The sequence below is a fragment of the Sturnira hondurensis genome, unplaced genomic scaffold (genome assembly GCF_014824575.4).
Source record: "Sturnira hondurensis isolate 20B ecotype Veracruz unplaced genomic scaffold, ASM1482457v3 Scaffold0011253, whole genome shotgun sequence".
In the NCBI taxonomy this organism is placed as follows: domain Eukaryota; kingdom Metazoa; phylum Chordata; class Mammalia; order Chiroptera; family Phyllostomidae; genus Sturnira; species Sturnira hondurensis.
Window position 1 is genome coordinate 1,905,975 of NW_028083884.1, and position 27,536 is coordinate 1,933,510.

The window sequence follows — 27,536 nt, forward strand, 5'->3', positions numbered from 1 at the left end:
GCTCCCGCCGCCCCTCCCGCGCGAGCTCCACCCAGGTCGCAAGCAGCGCGGTCGGTGGCGCCTATTTCCCGCCATTGTGCGAAGTGGAGGCTGGGGACCTATACGCATAGCCTTCCCGTCGCCTGCTGCTCCTGGGCTGCCGCCGCCACCGCTGCCACCGCTCCCTGAGGCGGGGCGGCTGGAACCACGAGTCTCGCCCTGCGTGGGAGAGCGCGGGCGAGGTGCGGCCGAGCCCCCGAGGAGGAGCCGCGGTGCGGGACGCCGGCCGGCGAGATGCCGTGTGGGGAAGATTGGCTCAGCCACCCGCTCGGAATCGTGCAGGGCTTCTTCGGTGAGTGGCGGTGCCGGGGGCGGGGCGGGCCGCCGAGTTTGCCGTGCGGGGAACCGGGCCCCACGCGGGCGCTGTCTTGGGGGCTCCCGCGGCCCAGACGGTCAATCGGGCCTGCGCCGCCGGCGCGCAGACAGCCCCCTGCCCGGGTCGGGCCGCAGGTGCCTCCCACCTGCCGGATTCGCGATCCGCAGGCGGCCAAGGTTACGCCGCGAGGAGCGGGAGGCCGGCCGTGATTGACGGCTGCGCGCCCCTGCCTGGCTCCGCCGGAGCCCGGACCCGGGCCGGAGCCCCGCGCGCCGCAGAACTCGGAGAGGTCCCCGGACCTGCGGGAGGGCCCACAGCGATGGGGCGAAGGACGAGCACTTTGCCTGGGGAAGCCTGCAGGATATTTCAAAACTTCCGGTGCGCCGGGGGAGTGCTGGCTCGCTGGCCGCAGAAGTTGGCTCTAACTACTATTACACACATCCTCCCTTTTCGAGATAAGATCTCGTGTAACAGCTTAATTTTTCTGGTAGGGCGGCTTTATAACCTGCCTAGGTATACACCTCCTGTGCCGGAACTAACCAGAAATGTTGAATTACCCAGATGAATTTCTACCTAGAAAGAGCTTGTGGTGCTGCAGATCAGCTTAGTACATTTAATGCTACTTCTCTGCTAAGGGTACGGGAAGGAAAATTTAGGTTTGTTGTCGGTGAACTGGGCATTTTGACGCCTCCCCTACAGATGGGAGTGGAGGCAAACTCACTCAACCGCAAATCACTGTGTTGGATCCGCAACACCTTACTTGTCCGCAAGTAACTTAAAACTGTAGAGTACCCCTAACTCGTTTAAAGCATCGTGGGATATTAGAACGTCCAATAAGAGGCTAAATAGTCCCCAGAAGCCAAAACTGATGCTGTAAAATGTATCTACTGTTTCTTGGAGGGAGGGATTGAGCAACACTATTATTTTCCTATAATTTGAACTAGTTTAGTTGTCTGGTTTCCCAGGCTGAAATAAAAGGCAGCAAAGTAGAAGAAATCCTGGTTAGGCTTCCTGGTGGTAGCCAGTGAACACTGACAACCTGATAAAGAAGAAATGGACAACTATATCTGGGTACTTAAATTTATTTTATTTTATTTTTACTTATTGATTGGAGAGAGAGATTGATTTGTTCCACTTACTGATGTATTCATTGGTTGCTTCCGTGTGTCCTGACCTGGGGGATTGAACCCACAACCTCCATGTATTGGAAAGATACTCGAACCAAGTCAGCTCCCCGGCTGGTGCCCAGGTATATATAATTTTTAAAAACCAGCAAAAAAAATCATTTTATCTCTATCAGAAGGGCTTTGAGGAAGGGGCAAATGTCTCTCCACTAAATCTTCAGAATGAATACTGGAACCCATAACTGATGTTTAAAATAATGACCCATGCTGTGGAGTGAAAATTACGTTGCGCAGTTGGTGTACCAGGGCGCAGGTGCATATATACTTTAGGGGGAAACCCTTCAAAAGTATAAACTTTAGGGGCTTAAAGAGTGAAATTCCAGTTACTGGTCCTGTAAAAATTTTAGTTATGAGAAATACCCCATCCCCTAGTTGTGCTGGATAAATGAGAAGATTTTATATTTGATAGAGATTTGAATGTATTTGTGTCAGATTTTGTCTTCTGAGTGTATGATCCAAAGGGACACATCTCATCATGGTACAGAAAGGTTGTCATTTGTACGTATAGTACTGACTTTAAAGTAGTTTGACAATTTTGTGACTTATCCTGGCTAGTGTGGCTCCGTGGATTGAGCGCTGTCCTGAGAACTGAAAGGTCACTCACTGGTCAGGGCACGCAGGTGGGTTGTGGGCCAGGTCCCTGGTGGGGGGTGTGTAAGAAGCAACCATACATTGATGTTTCTCTCCCTGTCTCCCCCCCTTCCCCTCTCTTGAAAAACAAATAAAATCTTTTTCAAAAAAGAAAATTTTGTGAATCGTTGCGGGGACCAGGACCTTGCTGATGGACATACCCCCCCAGAATGTCTTGTTCCTGTACTAGGTTGTGTCCTGCAGAGAAGAAACTAATATTGTCTTGTGGTCAGGACTTTTTCTAGAAGCTGTTCTGATGTGTATGTATTTTTTGCTCTCTTTTCCTGTCACTGTGTGAATATATTGAATACCTTTTTAATAACAGCACTGTGGGCATGTTCAGTGAGATGTCAGGTATTAAACTTCTAGACTTTGGTTTAGTAGGAAATTGTTTTAAATGTACCCCCCCCCCCCCGCCCCGGATAGAAAAGTAATGCACGTCTGTTGTGGGTTATGAGGCCTTTCTGGATTCCATCCCTCCCTAGCTCTCAGGACTCACCACCACATTACCCCTCACATTGAACCCTCTTTCCTGTCTTCAACCTTGAATCTTGCCTTCTGCATCAGCTGTTTCCTTTGCCTGGCCCTCCTTTCTATCCCACTTCCACATTTCCTGGCTCAGTCTTACTCTTCCTTTGGGAACCTAAGTTCAGTACCCCTGCTCAGTGCTACTCCAGGAATCCTATGTGTCGTGTCCTAGAATTAGCATGTATCTTGGGTTCCTTTGCTGGATTTTGACTCTATTTATTTTTAGAGGGGAAGGGAGGGAGAAAGAAGGAGAGAAAGGTCAATGTGTTGTTGCTTCTCACATGCTTCCGCTCCCCCACTGGGACCTGGCCTGCAACCCAGGCATGTGCCCCAAATGGGAATCGAACTGGCAACCCTTTGGTTCACAGGCCTGTGCTCAATCCACTGAGCCACATCAGCCAGGAGTGCTTAGTTGTCTTTAACTTCATTTGAAACAAATTCGTTAGATGGTACTGTGACAGCTGTCATATAGCTCGCATTAAAAAAAAATCAAAGTTGGTGGATTTTTGTGTACCCACTTTAATATTGAAGGTAGAAGATGATATGCAATATTTCAGTGTTTTATGCTGCATTATTTCAAGAAAGGTAAAAACTGAAATGTAAAAAAAGGTTTGTGCAGTGTATGGAGAAGGTTCTGTGGCTGACTAATGTGTCAAAGTGGTTTGCAAAGTTTCTTGGTGTTATTGACATTTTGGTAAAATAATTCTTTGCTGTGGCACTGGCTTATGCATTGGAAGATGTTTAGCAGCACCCCTGGCCTCTACCCACTAGAAGCCAATAGTGGGAGACAGCTGACATACTCAAAATATCCAAATCAATGAATGCAGTTATTGGTGAAAATGGAAAGTGTCTTTTATTTTGCAGAAAAAACTAAACTTTTTGGCCAACTCAAAATAAAATTTTTTGTACACCTTCATAAAATGCCTTTAATATTTAATGTCTACTCCACACATATAAAAGATTTTATGTACAGGACATTTAGTCCAAGGCTCACAGTAAGATTAGGAATACTTTAGTTCAGCGGGTCTCTGCTGGGTCCTGTTATGTGCAGGATGCTAATGAGTCAGATCCCCAGTGCCTGTTCATGTAGTGACCTGTATTAAATTGCTTTTCTTAAGCAAAGGCAGGAATCTTAATTTTAAAAAAGAAAGACAGTTCTGTACATGTCTTTTTCTGTTAACAATTTTTTTCTTTACTCAAGTTGATTAAAAACTTGAATTAATAACCGCTGTTAATTTCAGGAGTGGGGGTGCTCATCAATTCTGATTCTTTTAGTATATTCTGCTCAGATTGTTGGGTGGGTCAAGATCGTTATTTTTGGTTATATTTAAGGTACTTAGGTTGTATCTAACAGAACTAGAGATAAGAGCATCTCATTCAAAAAAGTAGTGGGGTGTGGAGGATGGCGGGAAGGAGTATTTCTTAGTGGTTTAAAAGATTTAAAGCAGTAAGAAAGTAGACTAGAAGTCAGTATGCTTTTTCATTGTCACTGTGATCCTAAACACAATTCACCCCCTTTTGTCTGTTATATCTCCCTGCCCACCTTCGATCTCTCCTACTATCCCGCCCTTGTAGACCTCTAAAAAGAAAAGGAATTTGTCTTAACTAAAGCTGTAGAATTTGTAGGCAGGGAGGGTGGCTTGGTATCCCCAGAGACTGCAGAGTGGATCGGGAGCTGGAAAGCTAGCAGGAATCTGAGCAACTTTATCTCTACTCCTTTATCTCTACTCCACACAGCTCCCAAATTCACTTGCACTTAGTTTCAACCCACACCAGTCTGCACCTTTTGTTTAATCTCAGATTCCAGAGTCACTGAATCGGATTGGCCCAGCGTGCAGTCAGGAGTCCACTCCTGCACTCATCAGCCATGGCCAGAGCCTAGTTCCGTAGGACAGACGTGACTGTTCGGACCCACACCTCAACCAGGGGGCAGAGTCTCAGAGAAGAATAGATTGGGCAGCTGTGGCAAAGGGTGGTATATGTATATGGGACTTTTTAACTCATTAAATAACCTGTACATGGTTGCAGAAACATGATGGTATTAAATGAAGGGTAGAGTATGTCATACAATGGAACGTTATTTTGGGTGATGAAACGAAACCCAGTGCTGCCAATACATGCTACAACATAAGTGTGGGAAATGTACTAAGTGAAAGAAGCCAGATGCAAAAGATTTACACCTGTGTTCTAAGAGTTTTATAGTTTTAGCTCTTACATTAGGGTCTTTGATCCACTTTGAATTAATTTTTATATGAGCTAGGGATCCAAACTCATTCTTTTGCATGTGGATATCCAGTTGTCTCGGGACCGTTTGTTTTTTGTTTTTTTACGTTTAGCAGTTTGTTATTAAAGCATAAAGCACATAAATAAACCACCAGATGAAGAAGCACGTAGGGTGAGGTCCAGAAGGATCCCTTCCTTGTTCAGGAGGTTTTGTCCATGGAGGGAACCGGGACGTGCTGCCCTCCCAGCATGCGGGTGCTTTCGCCAACTCGAGTCTCTTATTATCCCACTGAGGGGTTTTGGCACCTTTGTCTGCCCCTTGCGCCATTAGTGTTATTTCTGAACTCTCAGTTCTGTTCCACTAGTCTGTATGTTTAACCTTTTGCCGGAACCGTGTTGTCTTGGTTGCTGTAGCTTTGTATGAAGTTTTGAAATCAGGAAGTATGAGTCCACCTCTGTTCCTCTTCAAAGTAGCGTTAGCTCTTCCGAGTCCCTTGCGTTTCCCTGTGAATTTAGACTCAGAGTGTCCATTTCAGCAAAAAAGACAGCATTTTGATAGAACTGACATTGAATCTGTAGTGCTTTTATAAAGTTCTTTTTATAACATAGAATAGTTAAGATTACAGACTCGAGAGCCAGACCGCTGCTTAACCCCAGGACCCTACCCTGAGTAGGCGGCTCGGGGTGGGGGGAGGGCGGGGGCATAATTTTTAACACTTTCTTCTTTTTGCTACAGTGTGATTTTCTGCAGTAGTCGTGTATCAGAGCTGTACACAATTACAGCGTGTCAGAATCGATGCAGACATCGTTGTTTTATCACCTCCCCCAGCCCCGACCCCCATTTTAGAATTTTTTTTTGTTTTGAGTTCTGTATCAATGTACTTCCATGTAGGTGTGGGTTTCGCACTTCAGATTTGAATAATTTTGTTTTAATCGCAGTTAATTCTTTGAAATAAGAGTAACTCCCCAAATTCCTGCAGGACAAAAATGCTCAATTCTTTACCCAATTATATTTATAGCTACTTAATAGCTTGAATTTTGGTCTCTGGTTATGGTTGGATGTAATAATATTTTATGGAAAGAATTATCTGGCAACTAATAAGAGAACCCAAATAAAATGGAAACCTCTACAAAAGATAAGTTAGGCAATTAAATCGTCCACTGATTCATTCTTGACTCATTCAAGCATTTTCTTGATTCATTCTTTAGTTTTAAAGCAAATAACAGTTTTAAAAGAATTAAAGCTGGAATTCAAATTCAGTAAACTATTTCATGTATGACCTAAAATTTCTCATACTTCCACTGTTTTAAACATTAAATGCAAAAACTCCCAAGTTGTCTCATAGAAGGTAGAACTGAAGTAACTCAGGTTGTTTCGTCATCTGTACAATCACTGTGGTATTGTTAACTTCAGATGAATTGCAGGTAGGCGGGACTCCGGATTGCCATGGGGGTTGGGGGGTACTGCCTGTGCACTAAGCAAGTTCTGGACCACTTAGAGCTTTACTGTCCAGACGGATGCACGGAGCTGTCTGTGCTGGGAGTCAGCTGCCTAACCGAGGATGATTCTCTGAAATAATTAATGTGCAGAATGCAGTGCTTATTAAAGGATAGGTAGTAAAAATTATGCTAATTTGATACTTCCATACATATTAAAACTCAGAAGTAACAATGATCGTTTAGGAGTGAGACCAACAAAAGATTTTCCAAGGAAGAATGTTTTATCAGTGATATTGTGTAGAATTGCAAATATGTGGTGCTGATAAAAGCAGACTGATTTTTAGTTGGTTTTATTATTTTTGAATTCTCTGCGGGAGCCCTGGCTGGTGTGGCTCAGTGGATTGAGTGCCAGCCTGCAAACCAAAGGGTCACTGGTTCGATTCCCAGTCTAGGGTATATACCTGGGTGCACCCTCCGTAGCGGGTGCATGAGAGGCAACCACACATATTTTACTATCTGTAAAATGGGTATAAGAGATTCCATAGGTCCGTCGTAAGGATTAAATGAGATGCTACCTATGAAGTCCTTAGAATAGTGCCTGGCATAGTCTTGAGAGTTCATAAACATTAGCTACATTACTTTGTTATAACTTACAACCATTATTCTGAATGTGTATATATATATATATATATCCATCCTCCATTTGAGTCTCTGTTACTTTCCCTCTTTCCTGGTTTTGAAGATTTTATTATTTTAGAGCGGTTTTAGATTGACAGCAAAAATGAGTGGGAGATACAAAAATTTCCCGTGTACCTCCCACCCCCACACATGCACAGCCTCCCCCATTTGCAGCCTCTCCCACCAGATGATACCTTTGTCACCGTCAATGAACCTACACTGACACATCATTATCACCCAAAGTTCAAGGTTTGCATTGGGGTTCATTCTTGGTGGTGTGCCCTCCATGGCTCTGGACAAATGTATAAAATACGTATCTGTCATCATAAGGGAAGACGTAAAATGTAAATGCACCTGCTAGCTGAGCTTCAAAATACGTGGAGTAAAAACTGACATACTTGAAAGGAAAAATAAACAAAACCACAAGTACGGTCGGGGAGTTCACTACTCCTCGCTGAGTACTCTGTGGAACTGTAGCGGCAAGGGTGTAGGAGAGCTGCGTACCGCCCTGGGCCAGGCGGGTCTTGTTGACGCGCGTGGTACTGCACCAAGGGCAGCAGTGTGCGCATCCTTCTGGAGTACACAGGGGACATTCAGCAAGGTCAACCACATCCTGGGTCACAGAGCAAATACTAACAAACCTCAAAGAACTGAAATCCTCTGGTTTGTTCTGGCCATCATAACATTAAATTAGAAATGGTAATAGAAAGGTGACAAGAACGTAGGGGTGCATATGCTCTTCCTAACCGGTATTTCGGGGTTCTCAGGACGTATTCCCAGCAGTGAGATTGCCGGGTCAGTAGCAGATCCATTTTTAGCTTTTTGAGGAAGCTCCATACTGTTTCCGCAGCGGCTGCGCCAGTCCGTGCGCCTGCTAACAGTGCGTGGGGGGTTCCCTTTCCTCCGCACCCTCGTCAGCACTCGTTTGTTGGTTTATTGATGGTAGCCATTCTGTCAGGTGTGAGGTGGTACCTCATTGTGGTTGAATTTGCATCAGTCTGATGATGAGTGACATTGAACTTTTTTTTTCATATGTCTATTGGCCGTTTGTATGTTCTCTTTGGAGAAGTGTCTATTCAGGTCCTTTGCTCATTTTTTAATAGTGTTGTTTGTTTTCCTGGTTTTGAGTCGTGTGAGTTCTTTATATATTTTGGAAAATTGGCCCTTATCAGCTGTATCCTTGGTGAAGGTGTTCTCCCAGGCGGTGTGCCTGTGTTCACAGCAGTGTTATTTACGACAGCTGAGGTCTGGAGACTGCCCACGTGCCCATCAGTAGATGCGTGGATAAAAACAATGTGGTACATTTACACAGTGGAATACTCTGTGGCCGAGAAGAAGGAGGTGCTCTTAAAGAAAGGAAAAAAAAACTGACAAATTGGACGTAATCAAGATGAAAGCGTCATCAAAAGATGCTATTCGGGATGTTAAGAAAGCTACAGATGAGGAGAAACTATTTGTCTTACATCTATCTGACAAAAGACTTAATCCAGTCTACACAAAGAATTAGCACCTCAGTTCTCCAGACCCCTTAAACTAGAGTAAGGCCGCCTGCAGGGGTGCTCAAGTTCAGCTGGCCGAGAACTCCCAGGAAATAGGATAGAGTGGTATGTGTGCTCCAAGCAAGTCTGTGGTTGCAAGTGCCCCAGCTTGGTCCTACTCAAGCTGGGAAAGACAAATGCGTGTCTCAGCAACTTAAGTCACGAGTGGGTTGCCTGTCAGGCTCAGATGCAGCCCTGCAACCCAGTAGTTAAACTCTGTCTGCAGGAATTTTCTGCCTACACTGTTGTCCTCTGGAAGGGCTTCGTTTTCAGGTGGATCCTGGTCACCGTGGCCACGTGTAGCTTCCAAGCGCTTTGTGCTCCGAAAACTTGAATCTCACTGGTGGTACTCATCCCGTCCTTGCTCTACATCCAGAGCAGTGATGTTCCACCTCTTTCTTCTTATGGCACACACACGCTACTAAAATTCTGCAGCATGCTGGTTGAAAATCGCCCATCTAGAGTATGCCAATCCCGTGTGCGTCCACATGCTTCGGTTCTGCTGTCTTACAAGGCCCAGCTCAACACCCCTCTGTCAGAAGCACTCTCCGAGGTTCTTGACCTCCATTCGTTCTTCTTCTTTGCTGTGGCTGCTTCCCTTTCAACCCCCTAGCTTGTCTTTGCTCTGAGTTCCTTCAGCTCTCAGTGTCCTTGTAGAACCTGGTGGAGTGTTGGGCACACTTATTAAGAGGCTTAATAAATAATGGGCAGTTATTGTTGTATATTTGGTTGGGGGGTGTCTAAGGCAGTCCCCTAATTGTCCAGCAGTACCAGATATTTTTAAGCTGGCCTTTACTAAGAATATAGGGGGTGGTGTCTGGCCTTGTGTGTGTAGGGCTTTGTGAACTTGGCACTCGCCCGAGATGGTCTGTTATTTTGTATTGTAGCTTTGCCTTTGAAAAGCATATTTGTCTTTCAGCCCAAAATGGACTTAATCCTGACTGGGAGAAGAAAGTAATTGAATATTTTAAAGGAAAGCTGAAGGAAAATAATGCTCCTAAATGGGTAAGTTTATTATTGTTCTTTGTCGGGGGAGAGGATTAGGCTAACTTCCATTCTCTCAGTAGAGGACTAACCCACATATAATTTTAAAACAGAAATTAATGTATTCTGCCTTCTGCCTTCACTGCTGTAAATGATATGTATTAAAAGACTTGGTCTTTTGCAACTTAAGCTTAAACTCGCCAATTAAATGTTTCTGTATTGATGCCTCTAGGTGGCAGTAATTGACTACCTGACGTTCTGAGAACAAAATCAGTAGTTGTGAAAGTTTTGATTATTACTCTTTTAAAAAGAATTGGCATGCACTAGTCTTAAAGGAGGAGCCCAGTAAAACCCAGTGGCTTCCCGCTGCCTGAGAAGTGATCAGAAGGAAAAGTACTTTGTTTACCAGATGGTCAGATGTCACTATGCAAACTTGGAGGAACTTGGAGGAACTCGGAAGTCGTTTTGTCCAGCAGTTACTATGTTGTGTTGACTGTTGGCGGGACTGGCTTCCTAACAGGGCTGCGTTTGGTGCCTGTGGTTACGGTTCTGGTCTGCATGTAATGTGTATGTATGTGTATGAACTTGATGTTTTGTAAATACAGTGCCTTATTGACGGATTCGTTTCCCTTTAAGGTACCATCATTGAATGAGGTTCCCCTTCATTATTTGAAACCTAACAGTTTTGTGAAATTTCGCTGCATGATTCAGGATATGTTCGACCCCGAGTTCTACATGGGAGTTTATGAAACGGTTGACCGAAACACAAAAGCACGTGTATGTATAGCTTTTTATCATGGGACTTTTTGTTTATAATAAGTGTTATTAATTTTGTTCTTGTGTTACGGTAGTTTTGAATTAAATGTGTTGCTATAATTCTGTTACCCTTTTTTTTGGGCCATAGGTTCTTCATTTTGGAAAATATAGAGATATAGCAGAATGTGGGGTACGTATCCTTAAGATCTATAAAACATTTTTAATAAGAATTTTTGCCTAAGCAGACAACTTACTACATTTTGATTGATATTAAATTTATCTTGTATGTAAATAAGTTCTAAGAAGTCCTGTGAAATGTTTTTGCTCTTTTTTTTTTACATTTTTGGCTTCTAGAAATCTCTTAAAAGGTAGAATGTTACAAATAATGAAACTAATTTCTTTTCCCAAGATCTGTGTACTTGGTTAAAAAAAATTACAGGTTACAATAAATTCTTTAAAAATGAAAGTGGAAGATTAACTTTGGGCTTAACACTTGCTCATTAAATTTTATCAAGATCTTCCTGCTTTTCCCCAGAGGAAAAGAAGCTTTTCTGATCCGAGGAAGCAGTGGATGCTCTCACATATCAGCACAGGCAGGGAGAGAAGGCAGGATGCCTTCTGAAAGGAGTAGCCTTGCAGTAGGAACTTACTAGAAGAGCAATTACAGTAGAACACACTATCTGCATTTCAAAAAACGACTTTTCTGATCATGAACACCACTTAATTTAACTGCGTTCAGAACCTGTTCAACATACCCGGCATTGTAACTGGGGAAAGTTATAAATTTATTTCTAGTTTAATAGTAAGAAAGGATTATCAACATATCAAAATAAATATATTAACCAAAAATGTCCCCCATTTTGTGCACTTTGTGTGTTTTCCATGTGGTCCTGTTGAAACACAGACAGTAATTGTCAGTTGGAAGGAATTGGGTTGAGCAGGCAAGGCCTCAGCACAAAGGTGGGGCCTGGGTGGAGTCACCTCCATTCTAGGTCTGATTCTCTGCTTTGCGGATCCATGCTTTCAGTTTAATCAGGTTTTCTAGGGTTTTCTCCGCCCGCTCCCGTCACCACCCCCCAGTCTGGAGGGCAGATTCCTGCCTACTCAAACCTCACTAGATGGGTTTGTAGTCCCTAATCCTGGAGCATTTGTTCATGGGATTTGTTTCCCATTGGATGGAGTGTTCTAGTTCAGTGGCCCGGTCTAGACAGTTCGGGAAGTTGCCCAAAAGATTTTATTAAACAAAAACGTGACTTCCTACAATTATTTAGAGCAGAGGGCTCGTGAAAGGTGAATTTGTTTAATCTTACATGTGATGGCCCTCGGGTCTCCCAGTGTAGTTTTACTTTTAGTGTTTCCGTAGGGTAAAGTGTTCTCCCAGGTTGACAACTCAACTTCTAAATGCTGACCGAACCTCCTGTCGAAGGAGCTCTAAGTCTCCCATTAAGCTAATAGCGAACACACAACTTTTTCTCACACACAGTGCAATGTTACTGTAGCTCTGTGTCTGGAAGTAGGGGAGTAAGACAGATGCGACCGTCCAGCTGTGACACTGCCAGAGGCAGAGAGACTGTTTGTGCCGTGTGGCCAAAGAGTCAGGGGTGAAAGCGCTGTACCAGGGAAGGGGCTTTGGGCCTGGGGAGAAAGGAACAGAGACCCAGCTTGTAAATATTATCTCAGGCTCAAACTTGATGTCTTTCGGGTCTTTTTTCCCTACAAAACAGAATGCACATCTTACTTTAAAGAGGATTTTCTGTAGTATAAAATTGCATGTTTATTAATTTTTAAAGTTACATTTTGCAACCTTTTACCTTTTAGCATTTTCTAAGTATATGTGAAATAGAGAATGTGTTTCTAGGGAATAATAGCTGAGTCTTAGATCTCATCTTGGAGCTACGTCATAATGAGCACTTCATTACATTTCTTTTCTATAGGCTGATTCTGATACATTTCCTATGACAGAGACAGTGGGATTACCATATGCATTGTCTAAAACATCCTGTGTATTAAAGGAAAGTAGCATGCTGTGTATTATGGATTTGAGGGAAGATAGTAAGCTGATTACTGTGTGCAAAATGATTTGTGTGTCAGTATTTTTTTAAAAATGACAGTTTGGCCCTGGCTGGTGTAGCTCAGTGGATTGAGCACGGGCCTGCGAACCACACGATCGTGGTTCGATTCCCAGTCAGGGCACATGCCTGGGTTGCAGGCCAGTTCCCGGCAGGGGACACACCAGAGGCAACCATACATTGATATTTCTCTCTCTCTCTCCTTCCTTTCCCCTCTAAAAATAAATAAATAAAATCTTAAAAAAAAATAAAAATGACAGTTTGCATTTAGTAGCTGTTTGTTAATTCACTTAACTCTTGATGTGAAATAATTTACTGTGGTTTTATAAAGTAACATGAAAATATGGTTGGGTTTTTTTTTTAATTTTGTTTTTCATAACAAAATTAAAAAACTTTTTTGTGCACATCCCAGCCTCAGCAGGAAGTTGATTTGAATTCTCCACGAACCACCACTTTGGAGAGACAGACTTTCTATTGTGTTCCAGTGCCCGGAGAATCCACGTGGGTAAAAGAAATATCCTTTATTGGCAGTTTCTTTTGTAGTAAATGGTTCCTGATCATTTTCTTAATTGAAAAACCCATCATTTGGATTTCAGGTTTGTAAAAATTTAAGTCTTTTTACTCCAGTGAAGCCAGCTGGTGTTAGGGGTTGGGGGTGGGGGGCGCCTATGAAGCAATGAAGTATCCGTCACTTAGAAACGGTAAAATCTTGGCACTTCCCTGTAGTGAGGTGCTGGTAAAAAGATTGAGGTAGATTTAAAGATTGAAAAAGAAGGCCACCATGGTAATGAGGTAAACAATTAGGTGGTCACTTCTCTCTTGTTGCAATTTAGAAAGTGCCCCCAAGAGAGTTGGGCATGGAGTGGAGTTCGCCTGGTGAATTACTCCTCGTTCCAGGATCATTTCCAGGTGCTCCCTGTGGTCCAGTGCTTGAAAGGAGCTGCTTCCTGTCTTCTGTCCACATTGTCCTTTTTTTTTTATTTAAATATTTTATTTATTTATCTTCAGAGGGGAAGGGAAGGAGAGAGGGAGAGAAATATCAATGTATGGTTGCCTCTGCTGAGGACACACAATGTATCGTGTGTCCCCTGCCGGGAACTGGCCTGCAACCCAGGTATGTGCCCCGACTGGGAATCGAACCGCGATCCTCTGGTTCGCAGGCCTGTGCTCAGTCCACTGAGCTACACCAGCCAGGGCCATTTATGGTTCTTTACAGCAGGGGTAGGGGGCGTAGGTTAAGCTACTAGGTTCTGCTGACCAAAACTGGAAGCCAGCCTTCTTTTAAATACGTTTTCAGCCCTGGCTGGTGTAGCTCAGTGGACTGAGCGCAGGCCTATGAACCAGACAATCATGGTTCGATTCCCAGTCAGGGCACATTCCTGGGTTGCAGGCCAGTTCCCGGCAGGGGCCAGTTCCCAGAGGGGGGTGCACGAGAGGCAACCATGCATTGATGTTTCTCTTCCTCTCTCCTTCCCTTCTCCTCTAAAGATAAATAAATAAAATATTTTTAAAAATGTGTTTTCATTTTGAGCACATTGCCAATTTAGCAGTCTTTTATTAGTCATATAATTAACATAACTTAGGATGTTTCTCAATACACGGTGGTCTTTCCTTAACCTTCTATTTAACGCCTACATGAACACCAGCCAAGCTCGAGTCACTCCTTCCACATCGTACACGCCCAGCCGTCACAAGAGGAGTTACGAAGACGATGAAGACATGGACCTACAGCCTCACAAACAGAAAGACCAGCATGCAGGGGCCAGACGGACAGGTGGGTTCCTCCGACTTCCCTCTCCCTCTCCTTGGATCCGTCTTCAGAGTGCGCCGTTGCGTAACACAGCTCTGGATTCAGGAGCCAGCGGCGGTTTGACAGCCTAGCGTTCACGGGTATCAGAATTACAGGCACTGCAGAATTGCAGGGTGGAGAGTTTTTGCAGGACGCTGGTCAGACTGCGCAGTTAGGATCGTGTAGTAAGCCGTTGGTGCTTTGCTGTCCATTTTTAAGGGTATGCAGTGGTTAGCTGAAATGGGTCTTTTAATTGTAGAGAGAGAGGAAGGGGGAGAGAAAGAGGAATATTGATTGGTTGTTCCACTTACGGATTCATTGGTTGATTCTTGTATGTGCCCTGACCGGGGATCAAGTCCACACCGTGGCCTGTGGGGACGATGCTCTGAGACTGAGCTACCCAGCCAGGGCCCTTTATGTTCACTTCTCTCTCAGCCCTTAGGTAATGTGCAAGGTAGTGGTTTACCCTAAAAATGATTTATTCATGTCTGAAAACAGCCTTCTTTACTGTCTTGTAGTGGCGCTTCAATCTCAGACGGAAACACAGGCAGCTGTGACACACTGCGTTGCCTGTTCCTAAACTTTAAAGGAGGCGGCCCTTACAAGAGGCGCGCTTCTGTCCTGTTTACCTATGTTTGCGGTAGCTTGTTTCTTAAAACACACCTGGTTCTGATTAAAAGAAGAGACCAAACGTTGACATTTTCTGAGAGAGCGAATTACACAATCTGTGTATCATTATTGATCTCACTGATTGCAGTTTTTATGCGTGGCGGCTCTCTGTGCTCTGGCAGGTGGATATGCTTGTCTTTGTGTCTCCTGTGTTCGCTCACTCACTTCTCTTTATACTTCTAACGAGATGGCAGATTAAAGGAAGAGGAGGCAAAGCAAGCTAGCCCACTGGTCTCCGCCAGATCAGGTTGCGAGAGCAAACACAAGTCAGGGGTGAGCAGAGAACTCCTAGTGAACTTCATTTAATTATATCTTAGTCTGGAATACTTTACCGGCTTTAAAGTTGGAATGCTTTACAGCAAATACAGACACACATAGTATTTTTCTCCACCTACCCCCAGTGTCTATTAAAATTAGTGGTGTGTCATAATAATAAATGATCTTAGGTGATTCTTTCTTACCACATAAGCACTTGCTCCTCCTTTCTGTTTCCGCCCCTGTTTGAATGCCGTACTGCCAGGCTTTTAACTTTTCATTCAAGCACATTATTTCTATAGAGTTTAGCTTCTTGGTTTCTGGGCAGTCTTTCAGGCTATAAATATTTTTAACCTTTTTCTGAGAAGTATAGATTCACAAGCAGTTGTAAGAAATAATAGAGAGACCCTGTATACCCTTGGCCCAGTTTCCCCCAGTGGTAACATCTTCTCTAATTACAGTAGAATATCATAACCAGGAAGCGGACTTGGATACAATCCATTGACTTTGTTCAGAATTCACGTTTTTTACACACACCTTTGTGTGTGTGCTTAGTTCCATGCAGTTTCATCACGTGTAGATGCATGTGCCTGCTACAGGCAGGCGAGTTGCAGGCCAGTTGTTACTTGGATGTCTCATGCCGCCCTATTAGAAGTGTGCCCACCTCTCTCCTGCCTCTGCTGCCCCAAGTCCTTCACCCTGGCGCCCACTAATCTCTTCTCCATCTCTGTGATTTTGTCGTTTGAAGGATGTCATGTAAGCGGAACCTTACAGTATGTTAACTTCGTGGGTCGCCATTTTTCAGCAGGATTCCCTAGAGCTCCGTCCAAGTGGTTCCGTGTGTCAGCAGCTTATTCCTTTTTATTTCGGAGCCGCACCCCACAGTGCAGCAGGCTGTGTGTCGGTTCTAATTAGTTACCAGCCCTGAACGGTCACAGTTTGGGTTACAGGCTCTCTTTCAATCATCGTTGCACCCCAACCACTAGTCAGGTTCCTGGTAGATAGTGGATGGTAATAAATATTTGGCAAATGAATTTATTGCTGTGTGGTTTTATTCTGCTTGCTAAGTAGAAAACGGTGTTCTCCCAGGTGGTTCTGTTGTCGGTAGCCCACGAGTTCCTTAGGTCAGAGATGTCAAAGAAACACTATTAGATATTAACTTTTAAGAGCACTTACACTGGAAATTGGGGCGGGGATTTGTCGCCATTTTAATGTAGGAGAAACGGTGATTATATTTTTCAGATCATCATCGTAATAGTCTTTGTTCTTACAGGCCAGGCACAGGGCTTTGCTAATACGGGTTACTTCCTTAAAAAGTTTGTGAGCTCAGAAGCATCGTTTATATCAGACGGGAAAGACTCCTTAGGAAGGTTCTTTATCTGCAGAAGGCCTTCGAAGTGGCTAAGCACAGTGCTCTCCTTCGAATTTAGGGAATGTTGGTGGTCTTCAGTGGTGTGGCGAGCCGAAACGTCTGGAAACGGAAGCTTCTACCGGACACCAGCGGAGCTGCCTGAGCCTGTCTCCCCCATTTGACCTGAACTTCCCCCTGCCGGGAGAGAAGGGCCCTGCGTGCCTTGTAAAGGTAGACCTTTCGCAGACTGCCCTTGACCTAGATGTGTTTTGTGTCTAGAAACTGCAGTGGGAAACTCGGGATTTGTGTCAGCTTCCCGTTGCTGCCATAACAAGGCACCATAAACTTGGTGGCTTAGAAGAACAGACATGTATCCGCTTCTAGGCTTTAGGTCAGCGTTTGACAGGGGTCTTCCTGGGGTAAAACTGAGGTGGGGCTGCATTTCTCTGGGGGAGAATCTGTTTTGCCTTTTACTGTTTCTAGAAGTGGCCACCCACCCACCTTTTCTTGGTTTGTGGCCCCTTCCTAGCCAGCAGCAGTGCATCTCTCCGACCCTTTTTTTCATAGTCCCGTCTCCAAGGGCAGACAGGGTTCTCCAGTTTTAAGGGCCTGGTGATCAGACTGGGCCCACCCAGCTAATCCAGGATAATTTCCTTATCTCAGGGTTCTTAAGTTAGTCACTTATGCTTATGAAAGAATAGTCACAAATTTCAGGAATTAGGATATAGACAATTTTGGGAAGTCTGTTTTTCTGCTCTCTTCCTATATTATTTCTGAATTTCTAATATCTACTTTATTTCCACTAGTCTTCCTTCTCTTGCCAAAATCCATTTCTCATTTGTATTTAAAACATAAGAAAAAATATTAATAGTTTGTTCTTTTATTTTTTTAAGATTTTATTTATTTTTAGAAATTGGAGAAGGGAGGGAGGAAGTGAAAGAGAGAACCACCACATTAGTGTGTGGTTGCCTCTTTCGCGCCCCCAACTGGGGACCTGGCCCACAACCCAGGCAGGTGCCCTGACTGGGAATCGAACCAGTGACCCTTTGGTTCCACAGGTCAGCACTCAATCCACTGAGCCACACCAGCCAGGGCTTGTTATTATTACTTTACTTAAAGACTTCTATCTTAGGCTTGTTTGGTGTTACTTAGTCCTAACAACATGTTGTCATGTGGTCTTTTGTTAGGTCTATGAAGACTGGGATTGTTTCAAAGTAAACGATGTTCTTGAGTTATACGGCATACTCTCTGTGGATCCTGTGCTAAGCATACTGAATAATGAGGAAAAGTGAGTCTTTTGTTCTTTTTTGATAACTATTAGCAGAATAGAGATGAATGGATTTTCTACTTACTGAATAATAGCTACCTGGTGGCTTTTAAGGAAAAGACACAGCATTTTGAGACATCCTGTCATATTTAATGTTCCCACTGATGGCTCAAGAACCTGTTTTGAAATAACCAAACGAGTAGACGTACTGTATCCCTTTGAGCGCAGTGACAGCACATTGTGTTTACACAGTGGCTGCTCTCAAAGTGTGGAACACATGTTGTGTCATTGTGCAGTCAGGCCATCCGGAAGTCTGGGGGGTGACGAAAGAGGAGCTATTTTCTGGTTTTCAAGGAGATGTACAGGTAGAACTGTTCCTAGCCTGAATGCTCACTTTTTTCAGAGATGTGTATTATTTTCACATCTCCACAACTGACGGATCTCGGAATTAAGCTCTGTCCCCCTCTGCAGGGACGCCTGTTCCCTTCTGGACCCGATGGAGTGCACAGACACAGCCGAGGAGCAGAGAGTGCACAGCCCCCCCGCTTCCTTAGTGCCAAGAATTCATGTGGTGTTGGCCCAGAAGCTGCAGCACATCAACCCATTATTGCCAGCTTGCCTTAACAAAGAGGAGAGCAAAACCTGTAAGTGCTAAGGCCTGTGGCCCAGAGACTCTTGTCCCCAGTGTGTGTCAGGAGCTGCCTGTGACGTGCACTCACTCACAATGGAACTGAGAGTCAGGTCCTCATTCGTCAGAGTAATCACTGTTCCTTTGCCCCATAAGCCTTTAGGTTAATTCCTTTTGCTAAATGCAGGGCTGTGGGGGGGGGGGGGTGTTATAAGCTGTCTCATTTTGAAGATTGGCACTTCTGGTTGACTGATCTTGGTAAGTCGTTGCTGGTCATCTACTGACTTACAGTGCTTTTTGTTCCACAGAGTTAACCTTTTTAACCTAAGACACTTGAGAGGAGCTGGTGTGTTTATTCTGAATCTAGTCTCCCTTCCTTCTCCAGTTGTTTCGAGCTTCATGTCCGAATTGTCTCCGGTCAGAGCAGAGCTGCTTGGGTTCCTAACCCATGCCCTTCTGGGAGACGGTTTGGCTGCTGAGTACCTTATATTACATCTCATCTCCACTGTGTAAGTGCCGTGTCCCTCGTGGGGATCAAGGGGGTTGGGCTTCGTTGAAAGTGAGAAAGAGCAGGAGGTTTCCTCGGAGGTTTCCGAGGTTTTCATCATCAGGTGGTTTATTCAGTGTAACAAAACCAAATCAAAGATTTTGTTAGACTGAATCAAAGACAAATTCCTTTTCTACCTTTTCTAAGTTTCACATTTAGCATTTTGATTCTCTTTAAATGTAAAAGCCAAAGTCAGATCAGGGACCTGGAGAAACGTGAACTGTTCTACCTTTTTTGAGTTTGGAATTCTGTGTCTGTACATCTACGGCCCTTTGTCTAACAGTCAGCGGGTCTGTCGTGGGCACAGCCAGCTCCGTGTGGGTGTGGGCACCCCTGCTCTCACATCACTCTGGTCCTCTTTTCTGATGTCAAAGGTAATGTGCGCACCTTCAGCAAATTCCAAGAGCATAAATAAAAAATAGAAATCGTCTGCAATCGCTCCACTTAGAGATCACCCCCGTCAACACACTCCAGCACACGTTCGTGCCGTATTTTTGTTTACACTGTATACATTCCCACGTCGTTCTCAGCTGTGCTCCAAACACAAATCCAGTTTGCTCTTGCCACTTAATATGTATTAAACATCCATCAAAAATATTTTAAGATTTTCACTTATTTTTAGAGAGGGATAGGGAGAAAGAGAGGGAGAGAAACATCAATGTGTGGTTGCCTCTCATACACCCCTACTGGGGACCTGGCCGACAACCCAGGCATGTGCCCCGACTGGGAATCGAACTGGCGACCCTTTGGTGTGCAGGCTGGCACTCAGTCCACTGAGCCACACCAGCCACGGCTCCATAATTCTTGATGAACTTTTTTTTTGTTTTACCCTTGGCTTGTTTATTGGTTAATATTAGTCACTGGTTAATAACAAAAATAGCTTCTAAGTTCCTCTTTTCCCCTCTGTGTGTTGTTCTGTTTCTGAGTTCATCGGCTCCCACTCTCGGGTTATGTGTGTTCAGTCACAGCCCTCATTTCTCAATGAACTTTTGAATGGCTGCACAGTATTTCATTATAGACCGTTGCACTGTTTCCCTAAATGTTAGAGTTTCCTAGTTTTTTCTAAACTACACTGCAGTACTGATCAGAATAATCTATTTTTAGTGACACTTAATTTTCCCATGTTTGTTTGTTTTATGGAAATCACCTGAGTATCACAGATTGCTATTTTTCCCCTAGGTATACAAGAAGAGATGTTCTTCCGCTAGGAAAATTTACAGTTAACTTGAGTGGTTGCCCACGGAACAGTACCTTCACGGAACACTTGTATCGAATTATTCAACATCTTGTTCCAGCGGTAAGATCGGTATAAATATGTATTATAAATCTGAGCACACTTTTAAAGTCCATCTAAATGTCTTTCATTCAACCCAAATATTTAACTCTGAGATTTACAAGATGTTTTGATGGGGAAACAGAGCCTGCCAAGCTCCATAATTTAAAATACACTCGCCCCAAAACATTTCACTGTTGCCTTAGCAGAAATTTCTGTAAATGTAACAGTGAACCCAGGTACAGTTATGCTCTCAAGATTGTGCTCTCAGCGCCGCCAGTTTGCATGTAATGTGGGCTCCTCCGTGTGCACCGAACATGCGCCTCTTTCACAGCTTGCGTGGTGTTCACAACAGAGCAGGCAGCCCGCCTGCGTGGAGCCGGACCCTGCACAGAGCCACGCCTCGTTTTGTCGGGCTCTGCTTCCTTTGGGGTGATTTGCCTGTACCTGTGACGTGGCCTCCCTCTCCTATTATCTTTGACTTCAGTGAAGCCAAAGTACAAAAATCCTTTAAATTTTGAAAATGTGCCTGGTCTCTTCCTCAGCACTCTTCTCGCCCACCCCAGTTTCGACCCCCGCCACAGCACTGCTGCTTAGGCCAGAGAGCTGGAAGAGCAGGGTGCAGCGGGGTGCAGTGGGAGCAGGGAAGGGGCGGGAGCACTCCTGGGGTGGAAGGAGGCGGCGCAGGGCTTACACAGGTGTGCTGTGACAGCTGGCCCCGGAGGTGGCCTGCAGCCCAGGCGAGTGCACTGGGAGACCAGCAGTGCCAGCCACAGCTCTGTGCACCCTGCGCCTTGGTGTTTCTGGAACAGTTCACGAATCTGCAGTGGTCTGTGGTGAATGACTGTGATTTATATTCAGAGAGCACAGAGGAAAGTTAGCTCTTCTTTCCCCATCTTGCAGAGTACATAACCGTTTTCTGTTTTGTTGCCCTGTGGGAGGTTAAAGAAGTTCTGCTTCCAGGTACTTGTTTATGGTTCACTGGTAAAATAAAAATGAATCGAAAGAATACTGAACAAGACAGTTGAGAATAAAGCAGCTCATAGTGAAATTCTGATTTAGGATATAGGTACAATTTCTGCTTAAAAGAACTCAAGAAACCATGAGACTACTCTCGGGAATTGACAAGATCTTTCTGTAGAAAACACAATATTTAGTTCCAAATACATGTTTTCTTAAAACCGGAAACTTCCCACCCACCCTACTCATTAAAAATTCTCTTTGCAGTCTTTTCGTCTGCAGATGACTATAGAGAACATGAACCACCTGAAGCTCATCCCTCACAAAGACTACACAGCCAACCGCCTGGTCAGTGGGCTTCTCCAGCTCCCCAGCAACACGTCTCTCGTGGTGGACGAGACTCTGCTGGAGCAAGGCCAGCTGGACGCCCCGGGTGCGTGCACAGTGTTTCCCTTCCGCTTCTGGCCCGAGAGCCAGATCTGGTAAAGGCTTCTTAAAAGAATAGCTGTAATCAAAGATTTAGATTTCAGAAATATTTAAGGTAAAGGCTTGCCACATGAATTTAATTAAAACACGCACATATTATAAATTGTGAACCTCAACGGTGTTTTGTCACATTTTATCAAAATGGTCTAATGAAAACCACAATGAGATACCACTTAACACCAGTCAGAATGGCCATCATAAACAAAGAAACAAACAACAAGTGCTGGAGAGGTTGTGGGGAAAAGGGGACTCTAGTTCACTGTTGGTGGGATTGCAGACTGGTACAACCACTATGGAAAATAGTATGGAATTTTCTAAGAAAACTAAAAATGAACGTGCCTTTTGACCCAGCAATTCCACTATTAGGAGTATATCCTAAGAACCCTGAAGCACCAATCCAAAAGAACCTATGCACCCCGATGTTCATAGCAGCACAATTCACGATAGCCAAGAGTTAGAAGCAACCTAGATGCCCATCGGTCAATGACTGGGTCAAAAAGCTATGGTGCATTTACACAATGGAATTCTATGCCGCAGAAAGGAAGAAGGAGCTCCTACCCCTTGCAACATCATGGATGGAACTGGAAAGCATTATGCTGAGCGAAATAAGCCAGGCGGTGAAAGACAAATACCATATGATATCACCGTTAACAGGAATCTAATCAAAACAAACAAGCAAGCAAAACATGACCAATGACACTCAAATATGGAACAGGCTGACAGGGTCCAGAGGGGAGAGGGGAGAATCATAGGGGAAAAGGGGATGGACTCACATGAACAAGTATAAAGGACACATGGACAATAACTAAGGGTGGGGGGTGGAAATGGGAGGGAGGCGGGGAGCATGGGGCGGGGGGTGGGCAGGGTTGGGAATATAAGACATAAAGCTGTACTTGAACAAGAATTAAATAAAAAGTTATTTTTAAAAAAATGGTCTAATGATAGAACAAGTAAGCAGTGAACAGCTGAAGTCTGAAAAGGGAAGAGGTTTTAGTCACAATTACCTAAAAAAAAAAGTGTAGAAAAGGTCTCAAAAAAACATTGTTTACCGCTCAATGTGAAAATAAAAATCTTTTCAAACAATCTCTGAGAAAAAAGGTCAGTAATAGATCACATGGTTTGAACCAATCTTAGTTGATGGAACATTATGAAAAGAAAGCAAATATATCTGTTCAAATGAGAATTAAGACACTGTTGGTGATAAGTTCAGTGGGAAAAGATAGAATTAAAAACAGTGCGGGGGGGTACATAATATGGCAAAAATGAGTGGCGTGTCATATTCAATAACATGTCTATGGATATATAGAATTTTAGTTCTACCATAATATTTTAGCCTTGAACCCACCGCATAAAAAGTAATCATAACTAATTGGGAGCCTATTTTTTGCCTAATTGCATACTAGATGCTTGTTTAGATTTTGGGGGGTCTTTTGCCCCAGAAATACATTTGTCTAGTGTGACAAATACCTCATAAGAAGCCCATTACTGAATGAACATGAAGCTTAGTGAATTGAATAGTGTCTCATGTACTGTTGTTAAAAAGTAGAAACCTCATGTCTTACAATCAGCGTCAGCAAAACTACCTTATTTTTGCTGTATATAATGTGCTTCCGTGTATGGCGCACCCTTATTTTTCTCTGAAAAATTTGGGCAAAAAATACGTGCTATACACGGCAAAATACGGTGATTTGTTTAGGTGATTAAAATGAAATAACTAAAAAGTTATTTTATTGCCTTTCTAGGTGTTCATAACGTGACAGCCCTGAGCAACTTAATAACTTGGCAGAAGGTGGATTATGATTTCAGTTACCACCAGATGGAATTCCCCTGCAATATCAATGTTCTGATTACTTCAGAGGGGAGGTCACTCCTACCGGTATGATGAGTCATTTTTAAATGGAGAGGTTATATGGGAAAGATAACTGTATTTTCTCTTGGCTGCTGCTTATTAGTAAGCTAACCTGGTTTTAAAAATTTAACTGCTGATTATCAGTAAGGCACTGATGAATTCCCACATCTAGGCATAGAAAGTAGAAGCTGCCCATAACTTGCCTGATAACACCCAGACCTTTGTTCTTGCTGCCTCTGCTCCATTGTTTTCTGCCCGTCTCACGTGAGCAATATTTTAGAGTTCCTTTTGGAGTGTTCCTGACGATGATTTTCATGCTTTATGGTGAAAGGCTCTGGTAGCCTCACCAGGGGCGCTGACAGGTCTCTTAATGGTGAGAAGTACCCTCGGGTGTTGGAAGGGCATCGCGTGTCTCTGTGTAGTCATGTTCACTGGGATTCGTGAGAAAACGACTGGCAAATGAGGATGAAAGGGCCTATTTGGTAAGTTTTTAGTGGGAAAGTGTCAGTAAGATAGAGAATACATATTTCATGATTAAGGAAATCTTAAACATTTTAATTAGCTGCTTTGTAGAGGCTGGCTACCTTTTTATATGTTTGCTGATCCTGTTGAGGAAACATGAGTAACCAAGAAAGGGCTAACTTGTAATGATGGCTGAGGTAGGTGTAGTGTAACTTAATGCTAAAAAGTAGACCCCTCCCCCGCAATGAATAGTATTTTCAGTTCTCTTAGGGGTGGTAGAGATGATGCATCCATTTGCCTGAGATTTGTATTAATTTAGGGACTTGGAAAATACTGTGCTGTTCCTCTTTTCAGGCAGACTGCCAGGTCCACTTACAGCCACAGCTGACCCCCCCGAACATGGAGGAGTACATGAACAGCCTTCTCTCCGCGGTGCTGCCTTCTGTGCTGAACAAATTCCGCATTTATCTGACCCTCCTGAGGTTCCTGGATTATAGCATATCTGATGAAATAACCAAGGTATGTTTGGGGTAAAATAAGGGATTTCCTTCTCAAAGTACTTACTAACCAACTTGTATTTATTGTAATGACTGATAAGGCAATTTCGTCATTTGTTTTCTGTAGGTCTGTATCCCTCTATTTCTGCCCTTGTCTTGTTTGAAGTAGCTTTTCCTGTATACAATTTTAATTTCCACGTCTTTTATACTTTTTTTTCTTAGTAGCTGCCCTGGTGGCTACAGTCAACCATCTTAACTATAACCGTCTATTTGGATTAATGTCAGTGTAATCATAATAATACACAAAAACTTTGCTTCTTTACAATTTCATTCCTTCTTCCTGTGTGCTTTATTGTCATACAGATTATGTCTTTATACATTGTCCATCAACATTTATAATGGTTGCATTATCCAGTTATCTTTAAATCAGAAGAAAAGTTACAAAGAAAAAGACATTGAGACTGCTTCTGTTTACCTTTGTAGTTCCCTTTACCACTGATTCTTATGTGGATTCAGTTACTTTGCCGTGTTCCTTTGTTTCAGCTAGAACAACTTTCTTTAGTATTTCTTATAGGGTAGATTGGCTTGTGACAAATTTTCTCTTAAGGTTTTGCTTATTTAGAAATGTCTTAATTTCTCCTTCATTGTTGAAGACTAGTTTTTGCTGGATCTAGAATTCTTTCTTGGGGGTGGGGGAGGGGTGTGTGTGTGTGTGTGTGTGTATGTATGTATGTAGGGGCTAGCCTTCCTTCACTTTCTGCTTGCAGAGAGTCACAAGGTTATTCAGAGGCACGAGCTTAGGGCCTGCTCAGATCTGAGCATGCACACAGACCTGTGCATGGCATGTGACCTTCTGAACTCCTGGCAATTTATTTGTCTCTTACATACACGTGGACATCTCATTCCCTGTCTATCCTCTTAAGGCTTTCAGTTAGCCTGCTGTTTGCCCCAATATTATCCAGTGCCTGAGGCAGCCGTGATATTAAGTGCTTCTGGTTGTGATGGGGAAGAAGCACCGGTCATACCGGGCATGCTTCAAGGCAGGTTAAAGACAGCTTTGCAAATGGGTTCTTCCAGGGAACCACCAGCCAGCCAAATGATAACAATTCTTGGCCCGACTACCCTCTTTGGGGGTTTGCCAGGCTGTCCGTTTTCAGGGCTGCTTGGGAGATGGGCTGGGAAATAGGCCAAGTTAAAAGTCCTGAAGCTCAGTGTTCTCACTTCTGTCTTGAGTAAATGCTATGAGGCGTCTGGTTGATTTTCCAGCTTTGAAGAAGCTGGTGTTGATCATTTTTACTATTCTTATTCCCTTTAATGGTGGAGAGACTTTTCAGAGGCCTGCACTCTGCCATTTTTGCTAATGTCATTGTTCTGTGTTTAAAGGCGTCCTGTTTATTGCGCACATTGCTGACCTATCTGTTTGCCTGGTCTTCTCAAATGAATCCGAGTTTCACTTTGTTTGGAATACCTTCCTCAGTAGTGTTAGCCATACGCATTAAGTTTGGTGACCCTTTCACCCGTGTCATCTCATTTGTCTGAGAAGCAGGGCTGACTTCCTCAGGTTTATGTCAGTCAGGGACCACATTACTTCCCTTTTCCCTATTTAATACAAGTGTCGTTTCCTGCTAAGGAATGGTTTTAAAGTCAAAATTTTGTTCTACTCTCTTGATAAAGGCCGTTGAAGATGACTTTGTGGAAATGCGCAAGAACGATCCTCAGAGCATCACTGCTGATGATCTCCACCAGCTGCTCATTGTAGCTCGGTGAGTGTGCCTGCCAGTACAAGTCTGGTTAAAGTGAGGCATGAATAAAAGCCCCTGGCTTACTTAGGAATAACTGAGGTAGACTTCTAAGAATAGAAAGGAACTTTTTGTTTTTAAAAACACCTTGTGAAGTAGCATTGTGTTTGGACCATGACTACTTCCAGGGAACCACCCAGCATGCTGCTTGTTCTTTAAGCTTCTAAAAGCGAGTCATCCTCCAAATTTGCCTTAAAAGATTCCTTTGTAGAAGTCTGACTTTGCATCCCTACTAGAGATCTTATCTCCTAAACCAGTATTCCTAGGTCTTAAAAATGAAAAAACGAAGTACCGTTATTATCCTAGGTTTGGACTTAAATTGTGTGTCTCTCTTTCAACGTAGGTTTCTGTCTCTCAGTGCCGGTCAGACCACACTGTCAAGAGAACGATGGCTAAGAGCAAAGCAGCTAGAGTCTTTGAGAAGAACCAGGCTTCAGCAACAGAAATATGTGAATGGAAATGAACTTTAAACATCTGATAGCTATGAAAGAATAATGGGCAAATTGTAGCCACATTATTGTACAATTCAAATACCATTTATACCATTGTTTTATAGATAATTTGTATCAAAAACCAATGACTTTTCCTGAAATCAAGCCTGGTGACATCTGAAGTTTATATCATATTCAGTAAGGGCTTTTACCTTGCTGGTTTTATGGAGCTTTTGGAGTTTGTTTTATAATTATAAATTAGTAACAATGTACAAAAATTGTATTTGATATTAAAAGTTTAATATTGATAAGATAATGTTGTTGATTATACCATTTCCTTAGCTTCAGCTAAGTCAAAGGCCAGACTCTGTTAAAATGCTAGCAGCAACGTCATTTGAAGAAAGCCGTAGCAATTCTAAAGTCTGGAATTGTTCACTCCAGATTTTTACGTCTTTCCAGTTACTAGTGGATCTGAAGGTGTCTAGTGGTTGAATGTTTGGGAAATGAAACCATAGAATTTCACATGACTTCCCAAACATCTGATCATGGAACCTTTTCCCTATTTAATAGTTGTTAACCTGCAAAACCAGCCTTTCATGTGGCAGTGGTTCCCATACTTTTGGAATTCACAGACCAGTAATGTTTCTCAAAAATTTGAGATGGACAAGGTCGCCAATTTATTTTGCCAACTTACCTGAAAGAAATCACTGTATTATCACCATTATTTTTTTCATAAGAGGAAAATCTCAGAATGAGATACTCCTTTAAATGGAATAAATGCACCTTTTGCGGGGGGGCAGGAAACACAACCCACTCCATTGTCCTTATTTTTCTCATTTCACCACAGTGCATTTGGGAACCACTGTTTTATGGGACACATTTAAGCAA

The 27,536-nt window shown here is 43.4% G+C and overlaps 1 protein-coding gene across 1 annotated transcript; it reads left to right on the forward strand.

The window, feature by feature from the left end:
* Nucleotides 1–27,444, forward strand: MCMBP (minichromosome maintenance complex binding protein). The gene is made up of 16 exons (XM_037059636.1): nt 1–331; nt 9,496–9,581; nt 10,197–10,337; nt 10,465–10,506; nt 12,798–12,899; nt 14,015–14,159; nt 16,529–16,680; nt 17,637–17,737; nt 18,188–18,360; nt 18,730–18,853; nt 20,071–20,188; nt 21,392–21,557; nt 23,353–23,486; nt 24,276–24,440; nt 26,093–26,181; nt 26,561–27,444. The coding sequence occupies exons 1-16, from the start codon at nt 274–276 to the stop codon at nt 26,685–26,687; spliced, it is 1,923 nt and encodes a 640-aa protein (XP_036915531.1). The 5' UTR covers nt 1–273; the 3' UTR covers nt 26,688–27,444.
* The last annotated feature ends 92 nt before the right edge of the window (nt 27,445–27,536 follow it).

Excerpts from the sequence above, each read along its gene's own strand:
- MCMBP (XM_037059636.1), top strand. The coding sequence starts at position 274 with ATGCCGTGTGGGGAAGATTGGCTCAGCCACCCGCTCGGAATCGTGCAG. Across the intron at positions 10,507-12,797 it reads GAGATATAGCAGAATGTGGG|CCTCAGCAGGAAGTTGATTT; the intron begins GTACGTATCCTT and ends TGCACATCCCAG. Across the intron at positions 12,900-14,014 it reads AATCCACGTGGGTAAAAGAA|GCCTACATGAACACCAGCCA; the intron begins ATATCCTTTATT and ends CTTCTATTTAAC.